The sequence below is a fragment of the Diuraphis noxia genome, unplaced genomic scaffold (assembly GCF_037042655.1).
Source record: "Diuraphis noxia isolate RWA-SAM2 unplaced genomic scaffold, SU_Dnox_SAM2 contig0002, whole genome shotgun sequence".
In the NCBI taxonomy this organism is placed as follows: Eukaryota; Metazoa; Arthropoda; class Insecta; order Hemiptera; family Aphididae; genus Diuraphis; species Diuraphis noxia.
Window position 1 is genome coordinate 5,430,743 of NW_028301712.1, and position 21,653 is coordinate 5,452,395.

Here is a 21,653-nt window from a genome sequence, read left to right on the forward strand (position 1 = left end):
TTATATATGCAGCGCTAGAGTCGCTTTATGAACAAAAATATTAATTTGAATAAAAGTAACTCCAAAAGTCAGTTCTATCTATTACACCTTGTATATATACAGAATAAACATCACCGACCGCCGTTGCGGTAAGTTTACTTAAGTGTTTGTATATACATCCCGGTTGTGTGCGCGCACGTACAATTCTATATACGAACGCTACCCCCCGTTGGGTGTAACGATGGCTATACAACTGGCATGATTTATATATATTATGCTCGCGGGCATATCGAGGCTGTATATGCCCGTCGTGTATATATATATATATAGAGATAAATAGAGGCGACAAAGGTCCAATCGCATTACGCGTATTATTATTATATTATATACCGACGATAATATTTTATCATATCATAACAGACCGTATCAGATTTCAATTTGGCCTTAGGATTTTCGCGTTACCCTGCGCATAATATAATATTGTGTGTGTATAATATATATACACATACAGACTGCACGTACATGCATCATATAATCTATAAATATATACATCGAATGTGCATGATAAGCGACGAGAAGACGATATACTTATATAAAATATTATGCGTATAATATATATAATATATTATATACCTATATATAATTATATATACATACGCATGCATAAGATATCCTATACTATACATAATATAATATATATACATCCAAAAATACGTGACGACACGATGCTATTGTTATTGAAAAAACGCCATTCATAAATTGATTTTTCGGGTAGGTATAAATATATTAACTAAATTTATATCGTGGATTTATTTATTATACGTTGTATAAGTGCAATACCTATACACGGTTGTTGAGAATGAGGTATTTTTTGCGGTACAAAAATACGTTACATCGTTACCGATAAAAATATTTTTAATTAAGAATGGCTATATTAAGATGCACATCCAGTACCCGAAATCAATGAGGTGTGATTAATGTTTGTTTTTTTTTTTTTTAAACATAATATCCTTTATTGATGTACCTATATTATATTGTACTACTTAAAAGTAGTTAAAACTACCTAGTGTATTAAATTATTACTTAGGTATCTATAGTATAATATTAAGGATGACATATTAAAATCATACAGTTTTTAAAAACTGTGAATATAATTAAACACCTACGCATAATATGTAAAATATTCAAATCTATACCTACTAGAATAAGAACACACTTTTAGGATAATATTATGTTTTTATGCTAACACAATATGTACTTACACACTTTTAACGGGCGACATTATATATAAATAACATATTTAAACGATTAATATTTTCATAGATGTGCTTTAAATCAATCGATTTTTCGATGTCTATAATTCACAAACTTTTTTTACAAAACCTACGTGCCCCGGGGAAAAGTTTTCTGACCATCTAGTACTTTTTATATGCTTCCACTACTCCATTTACACCGCAATTATAAAGACATTATATTAAAACCATAATGAGTTCAGGAATGCCGTTCTCTTATACTCCCCTGTGACAACATGTCATGCGTGTTAGAGATATTTAATTTGTTATTATGTTACCTAAATTATGCAAAATAATAGTTTACCAAAAAGTTTAATCAGATAATACATTTTCGTGTTTTTAAAACAAGTAAAACTATTATAATATTTTCTTTTACTTCTATATTATTTTATAACTGGGCAAATTATGTAATTCTATACTGTATATATATAGTCATTACTCACTATTAATATAATGCATTTTTATCGGTAAAAAAATAAGTATATGAAAGTTATAGTGGCAACAGGCTTTGTTAATAAATTAATATTATTATCGCAAAGACCAATTATTACAGTAGTATACATATATTATGTGTCTGCAGGGTACTATAACGTCTATAACGATGTATGCATCAAAACACTACGCAGATTAAGTTCATTATGTTTCAATCTTATAACATTCCAATCGACTTTAAAAAAGAAACTTTTTTAAATGTATATTTATGATACGATATCCGAATGTGAGGCGTATTTGGATGTGGATCGGTCGATCGGTGTTATATAAGTTTACGACGTTAAATAAAATGTTCGTTAAATTTACCGATGGAAATCCTTTAAATTTAATATGTATAGGTAGAAGGTACATTTACACAGCAATTATTCTTTTAATCTTTTATTACGATACGTACCTCTAAAATTTCGTCGCCGACGCGTAAACATCCGGATTTCGCAGCCGGACCGTTGGGATTTAATCCGCAAACCATGACCGCCATTTTTGTTCGATCCTTATGACCGGACAAACTAAGACCTAGACCGGCACCGGGAGATCTCTCTAACATTACCACCAACACTTCGCTGATGGAACCACCGTCCCCGACATCGCATAGATATCCATACTTTTTCTTTGCTTTATCTAAATATTAAAAAAAATTGTATTTAATTATAATAATATGTAATATAGCTTTTTAATATATTACATATAGCTAATTAATAATATTTTATTTTATAATAATTTCCTCATGGTAAATATCTAACGCAGCGTGCAAAACACTTCTTATTTTAACAACCATCATGGTTATTATTACTTTACTCATTATAATTTATAACTTAAATGGCAAAATAATTTCATAAGAATTACCATCTAAGCAGGTACCTAAGTATAGAAAACTGAACAAATATTTTATGTTGTTTATAAGTTATAACTTATTATAAGCGAATAAACAGAATGAAATATAAAGTATAAATTGACCACGAATGGAATACTATGTACCTATAGTGTACCACAATTTTGAGTGGTTTTCATCATTACCATTCTGCTTTTGTATTCGTATGGAAAATTAACATTATATAATATATAATATTCAATTGAGTTAAATGCCAGTGGATAGTAATTTATGAAATTTGAAACCATATTATCACAGTTGTAACGTAGGTATAAACTATAAATTATTAATTATAGTTTACTTTATATCAATATCTCTTAACCAAATTAAATTGCATTAAGGGTCAAACTGTGGATTTTTTCAAGTTTTCTTATTAGTTATTATACATTTTCTTTTAGGTCAGTCTTGAAAAATATGTGCTATAATAGTAGCTCTGAATATGGAGATGTCAGTCACAGCGTGGATAAGTAACGGTATTCAATTAAACGAGATTTCCATTTTTTTATGAACAGTTTCCACGATTTCTAAATTGACAATTCCGGAAACATTGTGACCGGAAGCTATATACACTATGCTATGCTCATGGGATTCGTTAAGGGGAGTGGAGATATAAATGCCCCAGCGTGACGATTATATTTTTTTTCCAGTTATTAGCACATTGTATAACTATGGTTGTTGTATGATATATATATATATATATATATATATTTATTTAAGTAAGTGACGACCTAAACAAAAAACTAAAATTTAAGTAACCATCATAGACCGATAAAGTCATTTAATCCATTCTTTGAGCATCGTCTTTTTGCAGAGTTTGAAGCTACGGAGGATTTATGTTAGGTCAGAGGATGGATAACAATTTGAAAAGGATGGATTTGATTGTCTCTATATCGAAGTGCATGCTTGGATAGAGACTATAGTGTATCTTTCTCTTATTTTTGACGTTAGCACAATATTCGGCAACCAAGTACACCAGGACGATGGCTGATGCTGTTCGAAGTGCACTACAACCTGCGTCTTAATATGTTTTTGAACGCCATCGTTGCGGGAACCGATCATATCATCGTAACATTAATTAGGTAAATGGTTTTTAAACGATATAGTGCCACATCTAGAGCGTAACACTTAAGGCATAAGTTTATGTTTTATGCCATGTTCATGATGGACAATTATTTCTAAAATAAAATTTGACATCTTGCAATTCGGTTGAAATACTAGCTGCAGTTTCAGTTTTGATGGGATTTGGTACAAGTTTTCACTGTTTATAATACCTATCTATATAGGTAAAGCTTGAAAATCAGATAAAACACATTTTAAAACATCGTCCGGGTAATATAGGAATATATCTTAAAAACAATAACTATATGAATGTCCGAGTATATGGATATAATGTATGGGATGCGGCTCTTAACGCCCAGTGATTGACTTGGAAATAAAGTAGAAGAGGTACTCTGGCTACTTTTAAAATGTAGCGTCCCTAGCATTTTAATAAAGCTTACATAACTATGGTGGTGGGGGGGTCACCCCGCACCACCATTTATAATCCCTTTTAAATTATTAAGAAACAAGGAATCAATGAATCATAACATATAAATCATAATTTATGAGGTGTAACCGTGTAACTTAAGGTTCACTTCATATTAGAATTAGATATCATGCAAATATCAATACAATAAAATTACAATTCAAATTTTCAAATACAATTTTGTGTTTAATTTTAATTAATATAGGTAAGTTAAAAGTTTACATAACAATCCGTTCCATGCGTTCCCCTTTAGAAAAGAAGTAGGGGTACGCTAGCGTATCCAAAAAATTATTTGGGGTGTTCAGTCCCCCCCCCCAAGTCAACCAATGTTAACATAAAGCTTAGAGTAAAATTAATCAATAAATACAAAAAGCGTTTCTCGAAAGTACGATCTCATTTCTAGATATCAATAATAGTCATCTGTGCAGTGTAAAAAATAAAATAATATTCCTTCATTTGTTATAAATGTGTCTTTATTTTATAAACCATTTCATAAACATATCTTAACAATGTGTCTCGCTTCAAATTAGTTTCATAAATTTCAGGCTCCCAAAACCTTATGGTCAGTATATAACATCTCATAAATGGGTTAAATCTTAAATCACAATGTCAAAATTTCGAGCGTCCATCACTAATACAGTCTACAGTAGTGTTATGTGTTGGACTTGCAGCGCGTACGTATATGTCGATACGTACAATAAATTTACCATACAAAAATAAAACAAATTTTAATTTTAAGCATAAAAATCAAATTGTTTAAAAAAAGATCAAGAAGGTTCCGGTAAAGAGTGAATTAGTTGCATTTTACAATTTTACTTTGTTCAACGTTTAAATTTCACGTTCAATTGTCCATTCATACCCAACAAATATATTCATCGTTAAACTGTTCAAAAGTAAATTTATACACAATATATAATACCTATACTACTATCAACTACAGACAACTGAGAAAATTACACCGGAAAGTAAACTTTAAGGTACCAAGTTTTTTTTTTTATTACAATTTATTATCTGTTCTTTAAAATTTAAAAATTAGAACTACATTACAGTTTACCTACGTCATTTTCTTTGATTTCCGTAGTTGACAATAGTGAAATATGTGCACTGTGCAGTGTATGCTCTTGAACAGCTAAACGAGAAATAAAATTACGATATTCAAGAATCGATATCGTTTTTTTTTTTAAATACATTTATTATTAAATTTATTGAGCATATTAGGTATACTCTTTAAAGTAGAGATGTTACGAACCATAATATTTAAGGTCAAACCGAACCCGAACCGAACTTTTCTTTAAATTAACGAACTCGAACAGATCCGAACCTACACACTTTTAATCGAACCCGAACCGAACTGAACTCTTCAAATATTTTATCGAACCGAACATTAAAAGTTAAATTGGATATTATTTTATTTATTTATCATTTAGCCACCATACCTCAGAATTATTGAATAAAGATTTTATAACTATTTACTTAAATACTTTAAATACTTTAATAGTTAATAATTATTATGCATGAGATTTTTAATTTTTAATTATTAATATGGTGATAACTGATAAGAATAAGAAAAAGCGAAAAACTTCAATATTTAAAACAAGCAAACATTAAACAACTAATATTAATCTATTAATTATTAATTATTTAATAATATTTTATAATTTTAGCCGTTACTCCACCAACTTTTATTTTTATTTTTATTTCTATTTTTTATTTTTATTTCTCTGGTTCGATTATCGAACGGAACAATTAGATATTTGGTTCGGTTCGGTTCGAAAATCGAACAGTTCGTAACATCTCTACTTTAAAGCAGTATATATATATATATATATATATATATATAAATTAGGCTATATGCAAATTCTTCTATTAAACGCATTTACGACGCGTAACTGTGTTGAAATATAAATTATTTTTTTGTATCCCCCCCCCCCCGAAATTAATTTTTACATACTCCACTGTGGAAAACCAAGAAAATACTAACTCATAACTATAGTAAGGCTCCCAATAAAAATAATATATATAATAACTAACGCATGGACTTTGAAATTAACAGCTTTAGAACTTTAATTCAAATCTTACACCAGTTTAAAGTTTATAAATGTATGCTATGCAAATCAAATTCAAATACTCATAATTACGAATCTTAATAATAGTACCACCTATTATATATATCAATGGACACATTTAATCTGTATATACCAACTTTGAAATACAATAATCATGGATACGGATCCTCATATTGTTATTATTTTGTTTTAATTTATTGATTTTCAGGTAATTTATAAGTTCAGTCAATTAATATCTACCCTTAAGAACACAATGTAATAACCTTGTAAATAGAGCTTATAACACAGGGTATTTGTTAACGTTATGTGCCTACTTTTTGTTGATGAACGGTGGAAAGGTAATAGAAAAATATAACAAAGCCCTTCATAACTATAATGTTCTAGCCATAAATCCTAGATACGCCACAATAATATAGTATTTCAGCTGTGTATATTTCGTGAATTTTCGATGAATGGTATTAAAAGTTATTTCTTAAAGTTCAGTACAAATTAATATTGTCAATAGAATGATATAATTATATTTTAATATATAAAACACTATCATACAGATCAAAAAATTACTATTAATATTTCATGTAATATAATATATAAATAGCCATATGCCATAAAAATGTATAGAAATTAATTTAACTGCAGTAACTTGTACTTATAAACTGTAACACGCAACTTTTTATATTATTATTGTTAGTTATTAATTATAATGTTTTCAAGGTGAAGTAAATAATAAGTTGGATAAATTTTCATTTCGGTAACCATATATGGAAGTTTATTTTTATACTGGTTTAACTTCTTATGTTATTGATCAGCTTAATATAGGTTATTCGTTTTTAAAAATTTAAATTAAATGTTCTAATATTTGTTTTTTACAAAAAATAAATCATAAAATACTCTAACTACCTAGTTAAATTCACCTATACTCATGAAGTATAATATAACGTTAATAACTAATAAGCAGGGTTGAGATTTTGTAGCATTTGCATATTTCTTATTAGATGCTTAAAAAATAGCAGACTAAGCTAAAAATGTGTTTCATGATACAAAGAACTCAAATTAAAAATTTCATTCTGCTATTTTTATCAAATTTAGCGATTTTTTTAGTTTTTAGTGCTTTTTTGAGTTTTTTGCATTTTTACTTGTTTTGAATCAAAATCGGTAATTTTTATGAAATTAAATTATATTAAACGTGTTTTTAGATTTTTGCAATTGAATCTGAATAAATTGTAAATGTATATAAATTAAACAAATGGCCGATTAAGCTGATACAATGCCGTACAATTACAGCGATAATATAATATTACCATAATTTCGTATTAGGTACTTAGTCCTAATTTATGTTATCTGCTGAGTTTGTTTGTTTTTTGTCGATTTCTACATTGATTATTAATCGCCGATTATCAACGAACGAGCGTTAAATGCGTTGCATAATCAATTGTAAGTAATCAAAAATTAATGTTTAATTAGTATAAATTTCCTTTTTTGCATATTTTGTTATTTTTTTGCACATTTTTAGCGCATATTTATAGCGATATTTAATAAGGTAATATTATAGCGCATATTTATGCAATCTTAAGTGCTATGAAATCCCAACCCTGCTAATAAATATTCAATTATATAATTTTAATAATTATATACCTACTTAATTTCATATTCTATGAAGATAAATCAGAAATTAATTAATGTCATGAATATTATAATCGAAAATCTGAATACATCGATAGAAACATGTGTACATTAGTACATTTTACTATACAAAAAATAAGATACTTATGAATAATATTTATAAGTAGATATACTACTCGTCTTTATATATTTATATTTATTAAATTATAATTCCACACATGTTTAATATGTATATTATAATACAACGCAAGAATGTTCTTGAAATTGGTAAAAGTAAAGCACGAATCATAGTTAATTGATATGAGAATACACTTAAACAAAACCATAGCTTTAATTAATACATATAATATTGTTTTTTTTTTTTTTTTGTATTTAAATTAAGCCTAGGAAACTATGGCCATTGGCAACAATGGGTTTAACTCTAAATTATTTACAAGTTATATAAGTTACATATTAAATACTATTGATAAGGTTGGACTTGTAATAAAGGTATATAATATTGTATAATGGATAATAATATTTACGATTTATATATCAATAAACTAATAAACATAATAAAATGATTGCAATTTAAAATAGAGAATCGCACAAAGTCACTCAGTTAATTAAAAAAGTTCAAAACATATTAAAATTACGATACTTAGTACTATACTTTATACAGAGGTGGTACTTAAACGGATCTTTATCATTGTATAGAGTTCATTATTTACTATAGGTAAGTATTTACTATTTAATATATTATATTATGATTTATGACGATAAAATGCGATGGTTGTGAATAAAAGTTCTTCCAGCGCTATATGGAAGAATTAAGTTTTAATAGATGTATAATCTATTAAAAGATGCAATCAAAAAATTGTATACTTTACACATCACATAATACTCATTTACCTATGTATATCTATATAATTAAATTATAAATAAAGGCAGCTAAAAGTGTTTTTATGTAGTATCGTGTTTTTCATAATAAATTAAGTAGTTTATTTTCGAATAAATTGTCTGTTTATAATTATAATTTATTAATGGACAGAAGAAAATATTATCTATATGCGAATATACTACTCGCACACATACTCGTAGATCGTATAGTCTGTAGTTATGTTTTAAGTTTAAACATCATTTATGCATCAAACGTATAATTTGACAATATTATACATTTCCTGTTATTTGAAATAGTTACGTATTATAATAATAGGTATATTATTATTACGTCTTAACACGACATTTTCTAGCCTTTAAACGATATGAATGAAATCAGTAATCTTCTTCTCCCTTTATTTCGCCTTCTCTTCCAACTATTTTGGGGTCGGCCTTCAATTTCCACTTACTACGATCCTTATAGTATCCTCCACGTAAACACCAGTCATTCTCATATCACACTCTATAATTTCAAACCACCTCCTTTTCGGTCTTCCTCTTCCTCTTTCTCCATCCACACGCATGTTCTTTGTCACTGAAACTGCCTCAGTTTTTTCTCTTCTTTAAACATGTCCTAGCCATCTCAACCTATTCTCACGAAATTTGCAAACTGATGTAATCAGTAATTAGTAATCATTATTTAGTATTGATAACATTATTAAAACATATATGAATTCAAGTATTAAATGGTAAATAATAAATAATATTTATAAATCGTAAGCAACTATGAAAATAAGATTTTAACAAAATATTTATCATAATAAATTAATAGCACATCGAAATAATGATAAAAATTAACTAATTGCTTACTAATTTCTATAAACATGTTGCGTACACTAAAAATATATTAAGTTCAATCGACGTTATTTTAATATTTTTTAAATTAAGAAATTTAGAATAATTTTAAGCTATTTATACATCATAGTTGACGGAACTATATTTACAACCGTTTCCTGTATACGTTGGTATTGATTTTATTAAAAACAAAATAATAATAATATAATATACCTTATTAGTTATTACTTATTAGTCATTAGTTTATTATCGATACGAATTTGTTGACAACAATTAGTTCAATTTGCCATTTTACTAATTTAATAAATTATGAAATATTAGAAAAAGAGAAGTATCTTGTATGCAATGCTTTATTATTGAATTTAAATTTGTCACATCCATGACAGTGACCTACCTATTCAAAGAAGTTGTGTCTTCACTCGGAAGTCAAAGCGTCGACAGATCGATTTTTTTTTAACCAAATGTGTATATTAATACCTTTTATTTTTCACGAAAAACAAAATATTATTTTAAAGATACCACGCAATGGGCTCTCCACGAACTATAACACAATATACGTAGGTACTTTCTACTTGTATTAAACTCATAACATTATTTTGTTACTTATTTGTTAGTAAAGCATACTTGAATGCCATCTTGAACCATTTAAAAGCTCTATATTTATACAAATAACAATATGGCGATATTATTATATAATATTATGTATACAATACTCCTGCAATAAACTATATACTAAAAAACCAGCATATTTATCGATTAAATAAACTTTTTCAAGTACATAATATTTCATAGTGCGGTATATTGTTTTACATTTTACAAGGTCAGTATAGTTAATATACTAAAAACACACTCATAGAATATAATGATGACCCAACGTGACCCAACGTGGCGTTTAATACACTGAGTACCCAACGACAATTAATCGATTTTAAGCTTTTTCCGCAATCCTCAATGAAAATCAATTTGTTTTGAAAACTCGAAATGTATGAACACTATATGAACCTTTATTGTGGTTGACAAAACGTAGTTATAAAAACTATGTACAAGAAGAAAAGTGCTTTACCTACATGTACAATGTATTGTTTAAAAGGAGTTTCACGTAGCATGATGGTAACTCTCTATTTCTTCAAAAAAGCTGTAGTTATCCAAAATCTGACCTTCGGAATTTTTGAAATATGCACCTACTTAATATTATGATGGATTTTTGTATTACTTATAAAAGTTTCTTGCGGTGGAGATAAAAAATTTTGTTTTGAAAATAAAAATCTTCCTTTTCTACTGTAAACTATTTAACGGATAATTGTTTTGAAAATGTTTACTTATCATAAATAAAATAATTCTAACGAGTAGTAACGTTTGAGTTGTAACACTTTGTGTACTGAAAGTAATAGATCCATGAAAATGGATTTATAAGATAAGGGGGCTATGGTGTTACGAAATATTAAGTTATATTAATAGTAATCTATCAAGAATCAACATAAATAATTTGTAAAAAATGGACCAAGTAAATAAATACTAGATCTAATAATATAACATAACTTATGTTATAGATTTTTTTAAAGACGATATTTAACGATGACTCATACAAAAAAAAAATCAATGATTCGAAAAAATGAACTTTGAGTAAGTATATTTAAAAATTCCAAAAAATAAGGAAATTTATCATTAAAGAAAAAACATGGGTTAGCATGCCTGGGGAATCACTCTATACCGGGTGATTCATTTATCATTGAGCACTCATTATTTCAAAAATTATTAATGTTTTTGAAAATATTATTTTGCATAATTTCAAGTTGTTAAAAACCAACGTTTTTATTAAAAAATTATATTTTTAAATATTTTTTATCCTTATAATTTTTTAAGTGTTTTACTTTTTTGAATGACAACATAGAGTTTTAATTTCATATTCCAAAGCAGAATATTTTTCTAAGTATTTTGATTCATGAAAATCAAATTTAGGACGAGTAGTTTATGAGTTATATAAGTATTTAAAGTTGAACAAGCAGAGTAGTGGACAAATATTTGCGGGGTAACCCCGTAGCACCACTCCACTCTGCCAATCTAAATTTAAATACTTATAGCTCATAAACTACTCGTCTTAAATTCAATTTTTATGAATCAAAATACTTAGAAAAATATTCTGCTTTGGAATATGAAATTAAAACTCTATGTTGTCATTCAAAAAAGTAAAAGACTTAAAAAATTATAAGGATAAAAAATATTTTTTAATAAATACGTTGGTTTTTGAACAACTTGAAACTATGTAAAAAAATATTTTCAAAAACATTAGTGATTTTTGAAATAATGAGTGTTCAATGATAAAAGAATCACCCGGTATATCTGTAATAGTATAATGTATATAACCACCGCATTAAGTAGGTATTATATATGAATATAGGTTATATTTTTGTATTGCACAACCTGGAGATTTCCGGTAAAAATCGATGGTTTTTCAACAGTATGCTATATAAACAAAATGAAATGCCAACTATAGGATATTATATAATATTATATCCAGAGGGGAAAGTTATATTTTATTAAATCCTTTTTAAAACGTTCGCGAACCAAACTTTATGTAGTTTTCAATCAAAAGTACTTTTTTAACGAATAACATTTTGTCATATTCCCAGTTATAGTTATTAATATGGTTACGAGAAAAACATATTTTACAAAGTGCAAGGTATTTAAATTTGTTTTTTTTTTTATACAAATAATAGAAATATCAACTTAAAAGTTAGAGTAAAAAATATATAATGACTTTAAAATATAATCAGTTCAAGATAAAAAAAAAAATACTCAGTATAAACAGGATGCTTATTTTAGCGATAAACTTTTAATCATACCTCGAAAAAAATAAATGATTTAAGAAATATTTTTTGCATAATTTGAAGTCATTATACAAAACAACATTTTTGAAAAAACTCTACTTATATATTATTGGCTACAATTGAATGTTTTTTTAATGACGGAAAACATTTTTTTTCCATATCCGATGCAGCGTATTTTTCTGTTAATTTTAATATAGAAATAAATAATACACAAAATTGAGTATAAAACTATACTTATTTATAGTAGTTAATTAATTAAAAGCTTATACATTTTAAGTATATTTAGGTTTTAGTTGAGTGGAATGGATTGGTATTTCACAATATTTTGGTCCATTATGACAACAGTATTACTATATTATATAGTATTATTATTTTTTACAAGATCTTCACTAATCCAAAAATTTAATACTTATAAGTTTTAACTTATGACTAATTAACTACTCTTTAGAAACTCGATTTTTATAAGTTGAAATTCTCTAAAAATTATTTTACTATACCTTGAATATGATGATATAGTATTGAGTGGTCACATTTATAATCAATTGTGTTATTTAAAATTGCCAGTTTGGATAAAGTCTCATTTAAAAAATGTCGTTTGAACTTATATATATATATATATTATGTATAATAAATAGCAACTAGATATTATTTCTCTGTAACGAAAATTGAGAAATCATAGATTATTGGTTTTGAATGGAAACATATAAGAATTTTATTTTATATTTATTTCTTTAACAATGTGCTATGAAAATCAGTCAGAAAAAAAGTAGTACCCAGCCCCAAAACATAGCCATGTTAAAAAAGTTAAAAGTTTTAGATTGTTTTAAATACATTGTATTCGAAATATGTATACCTAATACCTATACGGTTTTTTTTAAATGTCATACAAACTTTAAAATTAATTATGCATTACATTACAAATTGTTTTTATGAATAATTAATAGCAATTAGCAATACCTACCTATACCTAAACAGTTGAACTTTGAAATTTATTTTAAAACTTTTTTTTAGAATTAAAGCCTTCTTTATTATTATCCGCGGATATGAACACGACACCCTGTATATAAAGTAAATATACACATAACATAAAACATTGAATTCACATATTATATATTATGTATATATAATACGTACTTGGATACATATATATTATATATATACGTTCAAGCGCGTGTATATAATAATATGACGGTGGCGGTTCAGAGGATGCGACGACGCATGAATGACCCGCATCCCGAACGTATCGATTATACAAAATACCACGCGCTACTGTGCGTACACCTACCGAACACTTCCTCATCATACACTTTTATCGCTATCAAGCAGCAACCCTCCCTCCGGGCTCGCTGTCCCTTTACCGATCGTCATTAAGTAACAATTCCTGACTGGCCTTGGATATCCTATATAGGAATATGTGAAGCACGCACTGCACGCTTCGATCGGAGTATAGGTATATTATTTATATTATAATATATCCAACCCTGCATATACCGGCCTATACGTCATATTTAGGGATATTAAATATTATATATATATATATATAGGTACACGCCATATTTATGTACACGGGTTATTATTATATCGCTTTAAAGTTTTTCGCCACTGCGTCCTAAATCTATTACGGTTAGGCGTATGGCAAGGCACATTTAAAATAGTACAACCTTATTGACATGTTACCATCATATATATGTATTTTCTATGATATGCAGTCTAGCTCAGGGGTGTCCGACTTTTTGTGAAGACTGGGCCACATCATATATGGGTATAAAAGTTGTTGTGAGCCACATACTTTTTTTAATAATATAATACATTCAAATTTAACGATTAAATTATATTCTATTATACAACAAAACTGCATTTTTTTTATAATTTTACAACAGCGAATAATAAGCAGAAATATTTTTAGATATACATTTTTTCTCGTAATATTAATATAATATTATACCCATGCACCTACAATTAGTTAGTGGATTTTAAATTTTAAGTGAGGGCCGTATCAAAAGCTACCTCAGATCGCGGGTTGGACACCCCTGCAGGTCTAACTCATACATAGAGGGATCTTGTAGACACCACATAGCCACAAATAGATACAACGTCGAATAAACGGTCAATATTATACAGGGTGCGGCAAGCCGACTGACGAGTTTTGAAAGGTTATAAAAAACGAACAGTAAAACTTAGAGAAAAAAACTTTTTTTATTAAAATAAGTATTGAATCCCATTTTATTCCAAAATTATATCTTGAAGATGGCGGCTGTCAGCATCAATACACTGTTGTAGACGATCTCTGAAGCTCTCATATGATTTTCGGCACGTTTCGACTGGTATGGCTTCGATTTCCTCGGTGATTTTCTGTTTAAGGTCTTCTATGGTATGTGGGCGATGTCTGAAAACCTTATCCTTAAGGTAGCCCCAGAGGAAAAAATCACACATGCTTAAATCTGGAGACCGTGCTGGCCAGCCTATGTCTCCTCTTAGAGAGACTATAACCGCCCAGGGAACATTTGTTGCAAGACACCAAGTGAACTTCGAGCTGTGTGTGCTGTAGCCCCGTCTTGTTGAAACCATACATTCTCTAAATCATGGTCTTCAGCCATTTCCTCCAACCTATGCTGCAGATAAGTTTCCAACATCACAACATAAAATCATATGAGAGCTTTAGAGATCGTCTACAACAGTGTATTGATGCTGACGGCCGCCATCTTCGAGATATAATTTTCAAACAATAATTTTTAAAAATGGGATTCAATACTTATAGTTTCCCTCGCGTTACGTTTTGATTTTAATTTCTAATGCTATAAACACAGATCCTGCATAAAAGAAGAAGTAGGTATTTAAAATTATATGAATCAAGAAGTTAAATCAGATTTATTTCCTCAGAAGTACGATTGAAAAGTTACCGCGACAATTTTTTTTCAAAAAATAGATGCCTTCTTTGAAATAAAAACGTCAAGCAAGATAATATAATATATTATTATATTATACAACTGAAATAATAATTTTATTTCTTATTAGTTACCTAATTATGTTCTGCAGAACAATTTGTTTTCATGATATCATGTGAACAAGTCGAATACCATAGAATAATTATAATAATAACAACGTAAATTAAGAACTGCAATAAAAAGTATTTCGTAACTTAATAAAGAATAATAATTATTTAATGATGAACATATAACACTCAATTTAATAATATGTATTATATATTATTAAATATTATTGAGTGGGTTGTGGGTATATACAATAAATACTTAAATTATTAGGAGCATAATATTTTTTTTACCATCGCGGTAAATTAGTATAACATGTAACATAGTTTTGATTTACAAATTTTGTCTGTATACAGAGTGTGACAGAAAGAACTGACTAATGCTTATAATCAGTATTTTAAACATTTTTTTAAATTTTATTTCTTAAAACTGAACAAACATTTTATAATTTTTTTTTTAATTTCATGAGCAATTTAAAAATAGCCAATTTGTAAATTTGAATATAAGAATAATTTTGATACTAAAAATATGACTTTTATGGATGATACATTGAGCCGGTATATTGAAAAATATATTTTATGCAATTGTATAGTTTATTTCTGCCATTCTCATTTCAAGTCGTTTAATCAATAATCAATCATTTCCTTTGAATTAAATTTAACGTATATTAGACTTAAACGGAAGCTTATATAATTCATTAATGAAAATTGGAATGACAGCGACTTTTCGTCATGCGAAGGTTGGGTAATTTTCGCAAGAACTTATCATGTCGAATAATTGACATACCTGAATAATTTGTGTGTGTAATACTGCACACAGTAACGAAAACTAATGAAAACGTTATAAAAAGCGGGAAATAAAACAAAAATATGCATGTCTTGTTTTTTTTTTTTTTACTAACACTTATTTTCATAGGCGTGCGCATAGGGGGGCCGGGTGGGTCGCGGCCCCCTCTGCGGCCTCTGGCTTTTTCTTTAATAAATGCATAGATATGTATATAATACTAGACAGCAAAATGTTTAGATTTTACAAAAAAAATAGTGAAGCCAGTTTTAATCTAATAGTATAAATAAAATATATATGTGATTAAGTTATTATTTTATTAATTAATCAATTATCATCACACAAGAATCTTTATAAATTAAACATGTAAACCATTGTAGGCTAATAAACCTTTGTATTTGTAGCCTTTAACTAATAAAAAAAAAAAAAAGAATCTTTAGTTCGGACCTTTTTAAGGGCCCCCACTGCGGTCAAAGTCTCCGCACGCCTATGCTTATTTTATCTGTGACCTCGTGGTCACACCTGACAGAACAAGATCTTTCGTGTACATATATATTTTGTAAAGGTTTCGATCTCAAAGATTATTTAGAGGTTTGATGCTACGTAAATGATGTATACAGTTTATTACACTATACGTTATATACACCCATTACCGGGTTTAAAATTGCGTGTGCTATAACATAAGCATTGTTATTATTTTTCAAGAGGATTCATATTATTATAAGTTATAAAACATAATATCTGCAACATACAACATAATATAATGATATATAAACACACACGTGTGTGAGTGTCGAATCGTTTTAATAAGGTACGAACAGCAATGGTCTGCAGCAGTATATATATATAGTATACATATTATTATGATAATACGAGTATAGTATAATACAAATATCGTGACGAAAGGTGTTTTGGCGTCCGTATAGGAAATTTGTTATTGCACAAAACTGATAAATAACAAGATAGCTGGTATTATAATAGTACACTGCAATTTAGTCAAAAACACACATGATATACACGTGTGTATAATAGTTAATATAATATAGGTATATGCAGCCATATACATATATAAGTTAGGTTATGTTATGTAGGTATTTGAATATATAGACGAAAAGTATATACTGTTGCTGCTGTTCACGCGGTTTGTCGTATTAAAAAACTAGAAATCCTATACCAGCAAATAATCATCGCGTATCTCTAAACGTCACGCCCGAATAGTTATTAGTGCGCTTTCAATCATTTTCAAGTGGCCATTAATTAGAGTATATATATATATATATATATATATATATATATATATAATAATATACATTATACGCAGACGCGCGTCTTCAAGGTTCCACATGAATAAATAATATACGCACTAGATGATATTATATACTCATAACTATAAGTAGAAAACATTAATTTATCGTGTGCACCTGAATTATTCACAATATATGTATCTAATAATTGCGCATGTTTACCTATAGACTGGCAGTATATACTACAGCAGTAGTGGTACATCATTAAAAGTTACTTTTTTCAAGTCCCATTTAAACCATAGTGAATCTAGGTAGTGAATCTATATTCTGTATTTTAGAGCTATAAACATTATAAAGGCGAAGAAATCGAAAGTAAAAAACATCATTTTTCCTCTATTACACACGAATATAACATAGATTTTATCATACTTTTCAAAGTTATTGAATAACTTATGTTAATTTTTCTTCGTTTCATTAAGGTCGGAAAATATAAACAGAGAATGATGATTATCAAACAATAAGTGATTAATTAATTATGTTGTAAATATTTTGTACTTTACACTGTACCTATATATAAGATAATAAACGACTATTATGTATTGGAATTATTTTAACTAATCGGTCTGAGATAAAATGCATGTCATTATAATATAAAACTAGTATGAAAACAAATCGAGATTTCCAATGAGAATAATTTAATATTTTAATCATTCAAAATAATTAATCGATTATTTTCAAAAATTAGCCCGTACCTCCTATACATATACACATATACCCTCCTCCCCCTTTGTACGACATGTATTATAATATATTACAATTATTACTTATAGACAAGAATCAACAGTAATTGACAAAGAATGACTTTCACGTTTCTATGAGCTGAAGTCATCGAAAATCAGGAGAAAAAGATGATGTTGACTATGAGTTTATAACATCTAGTTGTCCTCCAAATACAATTCCATATAAAGCAATTATTTTTTTACTTATGGTTTTTATACTATTTTCATCGATAACGAATTTTAATGTTTAATAATTTACAACCATATTGTTTAAACAACTATTAATTAAATCAAAGAGATAAAGTAAAATAAATGTTTTTTAATTGCATATATAATCTATACTAACCAGAATCATATTAAATAGAAGGGGGTATCATAAGGATTAATATATTATATTATTAATATTTTATGAATAAAACATACAATATAAATATTAAATTATAACATTTTGGAAACAAAAATTCCATCCTCCTTTAAAAAAAAATAATATTTACTCGTCACTGATATTCATATAAAATTATAAAATACTGAATAGTACCACGAGACCTGCAGTAATAAATACTAAATAGTATTTTTTTAAATATTTAAAAAAATATTTTTAGTAAAATAAAACTTTTATGAGACGACATTATTTAAGTTATTAATTATAGAACAAATTCCTAAAATCTAATTTGATCTTTGTTTAATTTCCAGTAGAACAAATTATATATCCTTTGTAAAAAAAAAGATTCAATTACATTATATGTTCTACGATTTCATCGGTTTGATACAATTCAAATTTTTATCAAATCATAAAATAATTCAAAATCGGTACCCATATACTACCTATATCGATGAAGATTTATAAAAATGATCGGTAGACTAAATAAAGTATAGACTACATTATGCACCGTAAACACTAATAAGTACTCAATTATTTTAAAACCAATCAAAATATGTACACATCATAAAAATCCTGCTAACAAAAAATATACATTTTGGGTAGATATATGAAATATACTTTACTAGATTTATAAATAATAACTATTTTGACGTCTCCCTAGGGTAACCGCAACAATATTATCTTGTTGCAATGTCATCGGTCATTTTTCAGCAAGTCTTAGGTAACTTCCTAATGGTAGACCTTTTTTGTTGTGAGCATAAAAAACACATAATTCGATTGATCTTAATATAATATTTATAATTATTTTAAATAATATTAATAAATTAACTCACTAGCTAAAATGCATATTATCATGTTAATTAATTTTAAAAAAATAAATTGACGTATAGACGAATAGATTAATAATATTAATAAAGAGTATAAAGCGATACATTTTTTGTAGGTGTAAGCTTTTAATATTTATTCCTAATACTCTTTTTGCAACCATTCGTTTTTGATTTCTATTTTAAATATCACCGAATCTCAATCAATTAGAATATTTGTAATTAAATAAACAAGTTTTCAAAAAGAAAGCCCTTGAGCTAGTCCAAATTTAAATTTTGATATTGACTAAACATAATTTTTACTCAAACTAAAAAAAAACCGTGACTTGGTTTTTATCCATAAAAATATATTTTGATTTAAACGATAAAAATAATTTGTTAACCTCTTACCCAGAACTTTTTTATTGAACATGTTATTAAAAAAAAATTATACTATATTTTTCTAAAATGTTATTGACACAATTGATGTCATAAAAAATGAATACCCTATATAAAATATATTAATGACTCATCATAAATTTAATGCACTAAAAAAACAATAATTACAGAAAAATATGCAACATTATGCAAACATTATATTATATTATATGGATTTATTATAAATTATATGATAATTTAATGATATATTAATTTCATCTTCGGTTTCATTCAGTCATCATAAAAGTTAAAAGTATATTAGGTACTCAGATGGCCAGGTTATAGGTTAAAATTATATTGCTTGTTGACCCATATGAATTTTATTAGTACTTTGGAATTTCAAATGCATTATTAGATATTTTTTAATTTTTGCATCGATAGTTATATGAATATATATTTAAAATACCGTTAGAATATTAAATTTTTTTTAAATTTAAATGCACAATAAAACGCACAAAAAAAAAAAATACAATATAAAAAACGTAGAAAGAAGTCATTCTGCTGATTAATAAGTTTCGTGATACCTCTTCATTTCATTGAGAATGCAATTGTATAATAAGGAATGTGTTATATTTAAACTCAATAATGATAAAAACAATTTTGGCATATCAAACCATATATTTCTAAGGATATTTATTTATTTTACTAATTTAGTTATCAAAAAAATTGTACATATAAAATATTATAGCATGCTATATAGTTTTGAGTAAATTGTTATGTCTATACTGTTGTACAGTATATAAAAGGATGTAAATAGGTTCATAATATAAATAACTTAAAATTAGTCTGAACCGTACTAAAATAAAAATATAAATAAGACATAACGATGAAAAATTTCATGCCTCAACGACCAATATTTTTTGAATCATCACAGTAACACTAAAATTCTTAAAGGATGGAGATAGATATATTTGTTCAAATACCCAAAATAATCAAACATTTAAGTAAAATCGACTGTTTTGAAAATACAATGCATTTTTAACTGCTCAACAAGAAGAACTTATCAAAAAACCTTGTATAACAGTTTAAAACATTATAAAATAAAAAAAAACTTTAACAATTATTAGCAATGCTATATAAATGCTATAAATAGCTTAAAATTAGTATAAATATTTTGAAAATGGCACTATGTATAGAAAATTTAAATTTAAATAACAATAGAAGGTTTCAACAATAAATATTTTTCAAATTTTAATTTTGAATATGATATTATTAATTATTAGTTATTAGAATCAGGAAGTTTCTAACATCGTTGTTTCACATGACGCACCTATCATACGTGTGTGCGGCCAATGGAAACCAAAATGTTTTTATAATTAATACTATATGATAAAATATTTTTATGAATGTACCTAAACCAAATCCTCCTTAATTGCGTTAAAAGCGAAACCTGGGCGAAAACCAAAATTTTATAGTTTTGTTAGACAACAGATCAGTTCTTAACAACTGTAGTAGTATTAATTAAAAACATACTTAAAAATAATGAATGCTAAAAAGTATAAATCTTAATAGTAGTATAGTACCTACATAGTCAGAAAATCTTGATATCCAACACTTTTCTTTAAATTTTATTAACGTCTGTGCATCATTGTATCATATTTTATAATGATTTAAGAATCTTTAAAATTTTAACATACATATACCTATAAGTATTATTTATACCTGTATAATAATATATATCACATACCTTATATATTTTCCATACTGTTCTATATATAATATTCATTTATTAATTTAAATTATATAGTTATTTTAAAATGCAAATAATATTGATAGGAAATCATGTTTTCAACTAAAGTATAGGTATATTATCATTATTATATAGTTCCAGGATATTATACACTAAATCGT

The 21,653-nt window shown here is 26.9% G+C and overlaps 1 protein-coding gene across 8 annotated transcripts in view; it reads right to left on the minus strand.

Annotated features, from left to right (window-relative positions):
• Nucleotides 1–21,653, minus strand: part of LOC107167794 (multiple PDZ domain protein-like) — a 71,579-nt gene that overhangs the window by 20,570 nt on the left and 29,356 nt on the right. For all 8 annotated transcript variants that reach the window (XM_089219492.1, XM_089219494.1, XM_089219491.1 and 5 more), the window contains one exon: nucleotides 2,158–2,381. In XM_089219492.1, the coding sequence (XP_089075618.1) occupies nucleotides 2,158–2,381 (224 nt within the window). The remainder of the gene's footprint in view (nucleotides 1–2,157; nucleotides 2,382–21,653) is intronic.